Below are 12,369 nucleotides of genomic sequence, written 5' to 3'. Positions count from 1 at the left end.
ATAGTAAAAACTCACCTCAAGCTCTAAAAACAAATGAGCGCAACTGTTCAATTAGTTTATGAGAACATAGGAGGGAAAGGGAAAGAAAAATGGCAGGGTTCAACCAATAGAACCCCCGTTGCTAGCTACAAGGAGCTTCAATCTCCTTCATTTATGCGTTCTCCAATTTTTTAAAGTGCTCTTATTTTTCTTTCAATGCCATAAAGGCCAAAATGTTAAAAAGAAATTTGATTCCATCAGTTAAAAGAAAATCTCGTGTTTCAGCATCTTTTCATCTTTCTAAGCATCGATCCCAGAGAACAAAACTATATTCAATTTGCATAGAGGGCTGGAACTGCTTTTCAAAAGCTCAACTAGGAAAATTTCTACAATACTCCCGTTTCACCCACTTTTTCATACATCCCTCCAATAAAAATCAAATACCAATGCTGATTGATGACATGGAAGAGAAAGAAATATAATCTTAAATACAGGTGTAAAAAGGTGAATGACAATAGTACATACTACTGATATATTAAAAATGAGCTCCCCAACTAGATCAAGGCAAGAGCTGTTTCAGAATTCATTATTAACCTCGCATCTTGTTCATGAAAATCTAATATCACATCTCGAAGTTCATTAAAAAAAATAAATAGAGATTCCATTTCCTATGCCACACTTTTTCTTAACAAAAACAACCTACTAACTTTCTTTCCTATTCTAAAACCTTTTTGCACAGTACAGAATTACAGATGGATAAATAGTTTTAACTGATTAAATTACATTACTTTTGTACATCTCTTCAGCAATGTACAGTTTGAGCCCTTCCTGGCTACTCCCCGTTTAAATCCAGTAATCAAGTTTACAAAACTCAAACCTGAATCACATAAAATGACTCAGGCATGTTCCATTGCCGCATCATCTTTTATTTTCTGCAATAACAAAGGAAGCAAAAGAAAATTAGCAACACGTGATTGCAATGAAAGTGGTAGATGCAGGATCCATTTTAACTCACATGTGAGATATCCTTCCACAAGTTGAGAGTCTTGAGAGCCTTTCCAGATTGTTGTGTTTCACGCGCCAAAGACACCCCTTCAGCTAGGTTCCTTACATGGCCACTGACCATGAGAGCTGCTGCCGCATTTAAAACCTAGACAATTTTTGGGTACATAATAATCAAAATTTATATTAAGAGACAAGTGCATTCAAAGAGAATGAGACAAGTATCAAAATATTATGCAGGACATATGAATTACAGTATTTAACTGAGAAAAATTGAAACACAAAGAACAATAGAGAATGTGCCTCTAATTGGATTTCAGTAAAATAGCACTTTATAGCAGCAAGAAAATTTACTTTAGGGGGGACGCAAAAGTATAGACACAAACCACTGCTGCTCGTATTTCATCAACAGGACAACTTTCATCTGGTTAAGAAGCAAAATGTTCTATGCTGGAAGAAAATATTAAAAGGAAAAAGGCATCACGATGGGTTTTTGACATAATTCATGGTATATTTCCTTTCTTCAAAACCAAGTAGAGGCACAAGATTCATCTCCTTAGTAATCAAATTCAGAGCCATGACGAAATAAGGAGGTTAGAATCAAAATAATTTGCACAGAATTTGAAGGTAACGGGGTCAAACTAAGATAGAAGGGAAAAAATTCCATCTCAACCAAAATTTCATAGACTTCAAGCTAAAGTTGCATTGAAAGAATCATTATATTTTTCATTCCAAGGCCACCACCTTCCCATCACTTAAGACGAGGTTATCATCCTCTCAGCTACTTAAAAGATCAGAAAAACCAGAAGATACTCACAAAAGAATCGGCAATGGGCCCACTCTCTCCACCTAGAACACGCTTCAGAACCCCTGCATTGTATTCTGGGTCACCACCTTTTAAGCTTTCAAGATTACACCGAGGAATGCCGAACTCCACTGTTCCAATAAACAATCTGATGTGAATAGTGCATTCAAGCATGCATATCCAATAAAAGATCCATTGTCGCACTCAATTAGTAGCATGTGAGCTCGATCAATTTGCTTCATGACGGAAACAGATAAAAACCATATATTATCAAATACTTACAGGGATCGAATGAGAACTTATCAATCCTTTCTGGAGTAACATCAAGCACTATACCTGGTCCTGCATGTAACGTAAACAAGAAGTCAGAAAATGCCACTCAAATCAAATTCAGATACCTATATCTTTCAAATAAACAATTTTCAGGTGCAAAACAAGCAAGGGATCTTACCAAGAGGACTTATCTCATCCAAACCTTCAGAGTGGACAACTAAAGCTCTTTTCATGCCAAATCTTTTAAGTGCTTTAGCCATTTTGAAGACCTATCCCAAAGGTCAAGACAAATAGCTCATTAGGAATGGCATAGATAGAGAAAAACAGCAAGAATTAGATCCTCAATCCTTCAGGGTCTGTCCTTTTTTTTTTTTTGAGGGGGAGGGGGTATACAAAGAAAATAAGATGCCAAATTTAAGTTGTAAAATAATAAAACATGTCAAATTCAGTTTGTTGCTACAATTTCTTCAACAAAAACATGGATGACTCTAGGCAATTTAAAAGTTTTCATTTGAGTGGTAACAATAAAAAACAATCAATATGGATGAATTATTCAATTAATTGATTACAGAGTACCTACTCATACATATGCATATAACCTACATTTCTTTTGAAGGTTACAAATACAGAGATTGTGAAGGAAAAAAAAATCAGTAGTCAGAACCTTAAAACCAGAGTCAGTTGCCCCCACAAACCAATGTTTATGGAATAAAGAAGAAAAAATGACAAAAATAGCTTGAGCCAAGAGAAAAGGGTTGAACTTGTTTACAAAGTTTCAATGTAAACCAATTACTTCAAAATCCGAGCTGCTTTCAAAACTATCAATCTTCAAGCTGCAAATTTTATGAGCAAATAGAATTCTTATATTTTCTCCTTTGTTGATTAGGTATTCTACCCTTAACTAAAAAATTTCGCTTTCAAAATACTTACAAAGATTACAATGCATGTAAATGATCTAGAATGATATCAAAATCATTTTCAGTAAGATTATTTGAATTAATTACCAATCAATTCTCTATGACGGAACTTACCAAGTCTTCTGTGTATACTCCAACAACTGCAAAAGGTGCCTGAGCTGGATTTAACATGGGACCCAATATATTGAATACAGTTTTTATTTTTAGCTTCTTTCTTACAGGCCTGACAATCTTCATTGCTGGGTGATACTTTGGAGACATCATAAACCCAATTCCTGCTTCATTCACACACTTTTTTACCCCCTGATTGGCAGAAAAACAAATTACTGAATGCATCGATCAATAAAAATTTCTGTTTGATAAATTCTGTCAACTAAACAGACAACATACACATACAAGCTTAAAATAGTTAATAAATGTAAAAATACATACAAATAAGCATTATTTATATAAAAGCGCAAGTAGTCTCCTTTTCATATATTATTTTCTTCAATTAACCGGAAATACACTGCAGCATTAGACAAACATAATGAATCGTTAAAGAGGGCTAGTACGAACTGATAACCACATCCACAACCCAAGAAAAATAACAGAGAGATTTGCATTCTTAACGTAATTTTCACTAACCTGAGGGCCTAAGTCAATAACCACTCCCAAAGCTTCTAACACATCAGCACTTCCACACGCAGAAGAACTAGAACGGTTTCCTTGCTGAAACAAGGAAACAATCAAATCACACACCAAAACCAAAACCATTTCAATCTTATCACTAGCTAGAAATCATATTACACACTTGTAGCACCCAAATCAATCAATATATTAGCAAGTAAACCCTCAAGTTAGTTCCTAATTGCAAACATACACACAAACCTTTGCAACTTTGGCACCGCAAGCCGCAGCAAGTATTGAAGCCCCCGTTGAAATGTTAACTGTGTTAGCACCATCCCCTCCGGTTCCAACAATGTCAACCACATCAACCAAACCATCAACCTTCGTAGCATGATTTATCATAGCCCTCGCAAACCCCACAACCTATAAAAAAAAAAAAAAAAAAAAAAAAAAAAAAAAAAACCAAACATTTTAATCATCAACAACATCAATTTCACAACTTAAACTTTGTTTTTTTTACTTTATGCATCAAAACGCGAATAAGCTGAAGCAGGAAAGTTACTTCTTCAAAAGTCTCCCCTTTGGCTCTTAAAAGCACAAGAACAGCGCTTATCAATGTCTCATTGGCTTCGTTCAGTAACAAGTCAAGAGAAGCTTCGGCTTCGGCTTCCGATAAATCAACACCGTTAATCAACGTTTCAATCAGCTATATCCAAACCGTTAGATTTCAATCAAGCAATAAAATAGGCGAAGAGTGAATAAAGTAATGAGAATAACTAAAAAAAAAAAGAGTAAAAAAATCAGAAAGTAACCTTGCTAACAGACTCAATGGACGTGCCTTCATTTGGAGAAACGGCGACGTTTGCAGCAGCAATAGCGGTGCTCCTCTGCGTTAGAGGAGAAATGGGAACCGAAAACGAATCGTTTCGGAGGTTGAGGTTCGGAGAGAAAACGCGGTGAACGAAGGAAGGGGAAGAGACTATAGAGAACAGAGTTTGTGCCATGGCTTAACTTTGGGTCAACGCTCTTACGGCGATGCTAGTAGTACCAATGGGTGACGGTGAGTGGCTGAGACTTCAAAGGGGTCATATTTCAGAATGATTCAGAATCGTTCATGTGATTGGTAACATGCTTTTATCTTAGCGCACCGTCAACAAAAACAAACAAATAATCAATATATTATTTAATCCAATGAATATCTTTAATAAGGTTTTATATCATGTCATTAGATCTTGTGCCATAGGAATAATAAGTGTGGGGTCTACTATTTCCTTTTTTATATAAAAAACAAAAATCATAGTTTTCGAAGGGTTCCATGATATCGACTTTCCATTATAAAAACATTGATATCGACACGAGAAGATATTCTGACATATTAATTTTAAAAAATGTTAAATTTTGATATTTTATGATATATTTTGATATTAAATAAAAATTTTAATTTATGTAATGTATATTACATTTAATATTTAATAATTTAATAAAAAAATGAAGCTAAACTTATAATGCCCATTAATTTTGTAAAAAAAACATAAAATATCTCAAATATTTATATTAAACTCAATAAAATGATAATCATATCTAACGAATCTAATAGTTTGAACTAAAAACGAACCCAACACAATCTTTAAACTCTTTTTAAGTCTCTACACTATGTTGAAGTATCGGAGATGTCAGAAAATATCAGACACGACATATCATTGTTATTGTTATTATTATTATCGCCGAGAAGTAATGTAAGCTTGTGGTGTCCTTATTAATATTAGTTATTTTAAGTATGTAAGTAATTATTTTTAAATTTAAGTTAAATTGTATTTAATTTTAAATCATTTTTTTTTTTGGTATGGAATTCAAATCACTTTTTTTTTTTTGGTATGGAATTTAAATCACTTTAAGTTTAGGAAACAGCTAAAGCGGAATTAGTTGGTAAGGTGAAGAACACTAAAACGTGTTCCTCGTTGTCATAAATTGTTTCGACAGGCTCATAGCGTTACTTATGTTATGACCGTGACTCAGAAACGCTCCCTTGCTTTTCCGTGTTGTGTTTTCTATATTTATTACACTTGGATCTGTATTAACTCAGAGGGTCTGCATCCCTTACTAAACTAAATTTGAATATTCAATATAAAATAAACTTTCCTGAATTTGAATTTCTCTGTATAAATAAATAACTATGTATTTATCTTTAATTTAAACATAAAGAAGAAATTAAAAAACGAGTATCCTACTTCTAGTGAAAGCCAGCGCATTAAAACTCTCGAGCTGTATGCCTGTTAGATTGTTTTATTTTTATTTTATTTTTATTAGACTGTTTTATTTTTTATTTGTTGGCTTATAAAATGAAAAAATAAAGAAAAAAAAGTAAATGTTTGAATATTTAGGATGTGCATGACAATTATCTGAAAATCAATTTTTTTTAATTCACGGATAGAAATAGCATTTGATAAAATTGATTTATTTTTTGAGAAAAATGTGTGTCCTTCTAAAGGACACAAACTTAGGTTATTTTAAGAAAAAAATAGACACAAAGAGGTAAGACCTGTACTTTATTTTTTTAGTGGGATCCACGCCTCTTTGTGTCTATCTCTCTCATAAAAGAACTTAAGTTTGTGTCCTTTAAAAGATATACACTTTTTCTTTATTTTTTGTTCTTGAGATGAATCAATTTAATTTTTGTTATTGAAAATAATAAAAAAAAAAAAATTTTACTTCTCTGTTCTGAGGCACAAAAAGAAAATCATTTTTCTTTATGACCACCGAGTCACCATCACCGCCAAACCCCTTTTTATAAACCTTTGACCCCACATCTCCTCCCAATTCTACACCTTCAACCCTGACTCCCACTCCCTTATGATCCTCTGCCTCCTCGAGCACCGCCTCACCACCATTGCCGAGATTCGCGCTGCCATGCCGCCAAGCATCCTTGACTTGTGGCGCCACGTGAGGAAGGACCACAGCGAGGAAACCGTGTACCTCACGGCATGGAAGCGCTTCCATGACAAGATTGTTGTGCATTGTTATGAGTTTTCATAATATTTTAAGAAACGTAATTCTAATCCTTACAATTCTTTCAAGGCCCACAATCAGAAAAAACTGTTTGATCTTATAAACAAGGTTGGAAAATAGAATAGTTGTTATGCACACGTTTATTAACATTTTCAAACAAAAAAGCAAACTATAAATTTTGGAACAATGATCAAAGTGCCACTATTCCCAAAATTATTTGTCAATGTCACGCGAACATTAAAAATTTCCAAAATGCCACGCGTACAAGTTCGCTACAGCAGATAACAAACTTTGATTGCTAATGTGGCAACGACGTGTACAAGTTTACTACAGTAAATAGCAAACTAAGTGGTCAAAATATCAATCTAGTCTGAGCGTGTTCAGGACACGTGACATGCTAGGAGAAGTTCGTTATCCATCATAACCAACTACTTTCTAAAATAATGATTTTGCTACTGTACACTATTTGCCTACTTAACTTTTATGCTGAATACCTTGGCTTTTAAGCTGACATTCTTGCTACTGTACACTGGTTTTATGGTGACTTTCCTTATTCTTCAATGACCCAAACCCAACAAATCCAAAAACGAAAAGAAAACAACTTTTTCAATCTGTAAAGAACCTTGGGATACACCATCCCAAAAGTTAGCTCAAAAGGTGAGAGTGCCCAAGACCTTATAAACTCCACATTAGTTGCTGTTATGAATATTTTCTAAATCATGTAATACTTTAATTGTCACTGTGGGCCAACGATTGAAAATAAATAACAAGGCCCAATTTGCTATTGCATTCAGTTTTGGCTTTATTTGCTAACTGAGACGCTGCGTTTTGCTTTGCTGAGTAATATAACAAATATCCTTGTGCTTGGAAATCTGAACGTGGCATATTCCAAAACAAAATCAGATTTGGATTTTTTGTTTTCGTTGAAGTTCTCTGCAGAAAGAAAATCTTAGGGTTTCTTTGAGAGCTTGAGAGGCATATTTGAGAGTGTTAAACTGAGAATCTCATATCGGTGATGTTGAGAGAAATGTTCCTCTTGTCAAGACGCTCAGATTGATCGGTGCAGTTTTGAAGGAATCATCCAACAGTGAAGAAGATGGACCATGGTGGCGTTCCTAGTTGGTAAAGACGGGTTCGCATACTTTGGGAGCTGAAGGCACCTGGTTCTTGGTGTTTGCTATTTGATTTGGTGACATCTTTCTTTTATTTGTTTTACTGTTGCTGATTATATTGGCCGATCATATATGCGTTGTAATCTTGGTTATTCTTTCTCTGTTATATGCCTTGTATATACTGTATTGGTAGAGTTACATGTTTAGGATCTTGAACTCTTTGTACCTGTTATCTGTTGTTGAATAAGAGTGCATGCTAGAGGGCGTTTGACCCTCACTGGCCAACTTGGATGTAGGAAATTCTCTTACAAAGAATTTATGAACCAAGTATAAATTCTGGTGTTGTTTCTTATATTTTCTGTTTCTGTAAGTTCGGTTAGTGGGCTGATTCTTGGTAGATCTATACCAAGAATTGTAACAAGTGGTATCAAGAGCTTTGGTTCTTGGTTCCTTTTTTCTTCTGGTCAGTCTCTGTTTCTGTTTCGTGTTTTTTGTCTTTTTCCCTCTGGTCCTCGTGCTTTCTGCTGCTGGAAGCTGAAGAGGATGGGTATCACAAAGGTTGAGGTGGAGAAGTTTGATGGGAGGGGTGACTTTAACATGTGGAAGATCAAGATGATGGTTGTCTTGGTCCAACAGAAGTGTGAGGATGTTGTTGGTCCTGAAAAGAATCTTCTTAATTCCCTGACACCTAAGGAACTAAAAGATTTAATGGCTTTAGCTCATAGTTTAATTGTTGTAAATCTGTCTGATAGTGTCCTTAGGCGTGTATGTAAGATAACTAATCCTAGAGAGCTTTGGGAAAAGCTTAAGGCTCTCTATCAAACTAAATCCGCCCCAAACAAGATGTTTTTGAAGGAGAAATTTCTTTCCTTCAAGATGGATCATTCTAAGTGCTTGGAGGACAATCTTGATGAGTTTAACAAACTCACCTTAGATCTGGATAATGCTGGGGCAACTGTCTCAAATGAGGATCAAATTTTGATCCTCTTGAATTCTGTTCCAGACTCTTATAGGGGTGTAAAAGATGCTATAAAATACAGCAAAAAAGGAATGGATTTAGATGAGATAACTGAAGTTTTGAGAGCAAGGGAGGTTGAAATACTCTCCCATAAAAAGTCCCATGCTGAGGGGCTGGTTGTGAAGGGTAAAGGGAACAAGAAGGGAAAATTTAAAAATAAATGGAAGGGAAACAATAATGTAACCCAACCTAACCAGAACACACAAGGTAATAAAAATAAGGAGCAGCCAAAAGGTAAACTTACCTGCTGGTTGTGTCATAAAGAGGGACATATCAAGAAGAATTGCCCTGAAAATAATAAGGGAGCTGCAAAGGCAGCAACTAAAACTGAGTATGCAAATTTACTTAGTGGGTGTGAGGGTGCTGAAGTCCTTATGGTGTCTAATAAGGGCTTTGAGGCTGAATGTGTTATGGATTCAGGTTGCACTTTTCACATGACTCCTAAGAAGGAGTGGCTTGTTGGTTTAAGGTTCCAAAAGGGTGGAAAGGTCCTTATGGGGAATGACCAGGTCTGTCAAATATAAGGGATTGGGGCTGTCAAGTTTCTAATGGCTGATGGCAGCCATAAAATCCTCAAAGAAGTGAGGTATGTCCCTGACTTGAGGAGAAATTAATTTCTCTAGGTATGCTTGACTCAAGTGGGCTGTAATTCAAGAGTGAGCAAGGTTCACTCACTGTTCTTAAGGGTAGTGAAATTTTAATGGAAGGAAGGTTGATTAATGGCCTGTACATATTACAGGGCCATGCTATTTCATCCGAAAGCTGTATAACAGCAGCCAAGGATGATGAATCTGTTCTCTGGCATAACAGAATGGGTCATATTAGCAACCAGGGTCTGTCTGAGTTATGTAAACAAGGTATTATAAGTTCTAAGAAAGTAACTTGTGTTGATTTTTGTGAAAATTGTATTTTAGGAAAAACACACAAGTTACCCTTTTCTAGTTCTTCAAATTTTTCTAAATCAGTCCTTGATTACATACACTCTGATTTGTGGGGATCACCTAATGTTCCCCTTTCTCTCTCTGGTTGCCATTACTTCCTTTCAGTAGTGGATTCATATTCTAGAAGAGTATGGGCCATGTTCTTGAAGCAAAAGGATCAAGCATTTGATAGCTTCAAGAATTGGAAGACCCTTGTAGAGAATGAGACTGATAAGAAAGTCAAGGTCCTAAGGACTGATAATGTGCTTGAGTTTTGCAATAATCAATTTTTTGATTTTTCCAATGAGCATGGTATAAAGAGGCACAAAACTTGTGCTGAAACACCCCAACAAAATGGGGTGGCTGAAAGGATGAATAGAACCATCATAAATAAGGTCAGATGTATGCTGGCTGAATCTGCTCTCCCTAAATCTTTTTGGGCTGAGGCTGTTTCCACAGCCTGTTACCTTATAAATAGGAGCCCATCCACTGTTATAGGTCTTAAAACCCCTATGGAGCTTTGGTCTAGTAAGCCACCAAGTCTAGGACACTTAAAACCATTTGGTTGTCTTGCATACATGCATGTAAAACAAGATAAGTTAAGTCCTAGAGCTGTTAAATTTTTCTTTGTTTGTTATCCTTCAGGTGTTAAGGGATATAAGCTATGGCTCATAGCTGAAAGGAAGTGTGTCATAAGTAGAGATGTGATTTTCGAAGAAAACACATTCTATAAAGACATATCCAAACTTAGTGACAAAGAGCATACTCCTAGGACTGTTGAGTTGGAGGTGGAGCTGCCCAACAACACTGGGCAACAACCTGATGTGGCTGAAAATGAACAACAACACATTGTTGCTGAAGTTCAAGATGATGGGAATGACATTCCCATTGAGGAGCATGATGTGGAAGTGGATAGAGATAATCTAGAGGATTATTTGCTATCTAGGGACAGGACTAGGAGGAATATAAGACCTCCAAGTCGTTTTGCACATGCAGATGTCATAGCATTTGCACTCCAAGTAGGAGATGTGATGGAGTTTAATGAACCCAGCTCATACCAAGAGGCTATGAGGTTGGATTCTAAAATTCATTGGCTAAAAGCCATGAAGGAAGAGATGGAGTCTCTTGAGAAAAATAAGACTTGGGTTTTAGTGGAGCATCCAAAGAACAAGAAGGTGATTGGATGCAAATGGATCTTTAAAAGGAAGCCAGAAATCCCAGGTGTTGAAGCTGCCAGGTTTAAGGCAAGGGTTGTTGCTAAAGGATTTTCACAAGTTGAGGGGGTTGATTACAATGAAATATTCTCCCATGTTGTGAAACATGTTTCAATTAGGCTCATTCTTTCAGTTGTTGCAATTCATGATTTAGAATTGGAACAACTGGATGTCAAGACTGCTTTCTTGCATGGCAGCCTTGAAGAACTCATATTCATGGAGCAACCCGAAGGATTTATAAAAAAGGGGGCTGAGAACAAAGTGTGCCTTTTGAAAAGGTCCCTTTATGGGTTAAAACAAGCCCCTAGGCAGTGGTATAAGAGATTTGATGATTTTGTTTTGTCCAAAGGTTTTAATAGGAGTAGTTTTGATCATTGTGTGTACTTCAAACAACTGCATGATGATTGTTTTATCTACTTGTTGATTTATGTTGATGACATGTTAATTGCATCTAAGGACATAAATGAAATTAATAATCTGAAATCATTATTGAAAAAAGAATTTGAGATGAAATTTCTTGGTCCAGCCAAAAGGATACTTGGCATGGACATTACAAGGAAAAAAGATGAGAGGAAATTGACTCTCTCTCAATCTGAGTATGTGAAAAAGGTCTTAAAGACCTTTGACATGTACCTGGCCAAACCTGTAAGTGTTCCCCTTGCTGGTCACTTCAGGTTGAAGGCTGTAGATGGTGAGTTAGCCTCGGATGAGGCTTCTTTTATGTGCAATATTCCATATTCTAATGCTGTTGGATGCCTAATGTATGCCATGATAGGTTCTAGGCTTGATATTGCATATGATGTTAGTGTAGTAAGTAGATACATGAGTAAACCATCTCATAAACATTGGAATGTTGTGAAATGGTTGCTTAAATACCTCAGTGACTCTGTTGATTGCTGCATTCATTATACTGCTGAAAACTCAGTTAATTGTGATATTACTGGTTATTGTGATTCTGACTATGCTGCTGATCTTAATAAAAGAAGATCTCTAACTGGTTTTTTTTTTTGTGTGGGAGGAAATGTGGTGAGCTGGAAGGCAAGCTTGCAACACATTGTGGCACTCTCCACAACTGAAGCAGAGTATGTGGCTCTCACAGAAGCTGTCAATGAGGCAATGTGGCTACATGGAATTGTCTCTGAGTTGGGTCTAGGTAAGGACCCTCCTAAGGTATTCTCTGATTCTCAATCTGCCATACACTTGTCCAAAAATGGTGCATACCATGAAAGGACCAAGCATATAGATGTTAGGTTGCATTTCATAAGGAAAATAATTAGTAATGGTCAGGTTAGTGTGAATAAAATATCAACTGAAATTAATCCTGCAGATATTTTGACTAAGACTGTTCCTCTTAGTAAATTTAGGGAGGCTCTAAATTTGCTAAAAATAAAACCTCCCTAAATTGCATGCATAGCATAGGCCTTGGGTTAAACGCCATGAAAATTCTGGTGTGCATTTTTTGTTCTGTTGTATGTTTAGTAAATAGGTGGAGATTTGTTATGAATATTTTCTAA

At 35.9% G+C, this 12,369-nt stretch overlaps 1 protein-coding gene across 1 annotated transcript; it reads right to left on the bottom strand.

Moving 5' to 3' along the window:
- Window positions 1-533: 533 nt before the first annotated feature.
- On the bottom strand, window positions 534-4,656 carry LOC133283776 (anthranilate phosphoribosyltransferase, chloroplastic). The gene is made up of 10 exons (XM_061480688.1): window positions 4,398-4,656; window positions 4,148-4,291; window positions 3,847-4,008; window positions 3,604-3,687; window positions 3,091-3,279; window positions 2,238-2,328; window positions 2,069-2,128; window positions 1,799-1,917; window positions 995-1,129; window positions 534-911 (listed from the first exon to the last, which is right to left on the bottom strand). The coding sequence occupies exons 1-10, from the start codon at window positions 4,587-4,589 to the stop codon at window positions 876-878; spliced, it is 1,212 nt and encodes a 403-aa protein (XP_061336672.1). The 5' UTR covers window positions 4,590-4,656; the 3' UTR covers window positions 534-875.
- Between the last annotated feature and the right edge of the window lie 7,713 nt (window positions 4,657-12,369).

This window comes from Gastrolobium bilobum, unplaced genomic scaffold, assembly GCF_033153095.1.
Source record: "Gastrolobium bilobum isolate Gb01-03AN ecotype WA unplaced genomic scaffold, APGP_CSIRO_Gbil_v1 utg92244, whole genome shotgun sequence".
NCBI lineage: Eukaryota > Viridiplantae > Streptophyta > Magnoliopsida > Fabales > Fabaceae > Gastrolobium > Gastrolobium bilobum.
This window is presented reverse-complemented; position numbering and strand designations above follow the sequence as displayed.

Coding starts and splice junctions, on each gene's coding strand:
- LOC133283776 (XM_061480688.1), bottom strand. CDS start 4,589: ATGGCACAAACTCTGTTCTCTATAGTCTCTTCCCCTTCCTTCGTTCAC. Junction 4,009..4,147: donor AAGGGGAGACTTTTGAAGAA/GTAACTTTCCTG, acceptor TTTTTTTTATAG/GTTGTGGGGTTTGCGAGGGC. Junction 1,918..2,068: donor TAAGTTCTCATTCGATCCCT/GTAAGTATTTGA, acceptor TTATTGGAACAG/TGGAGTTCGGCATTCCTCGG.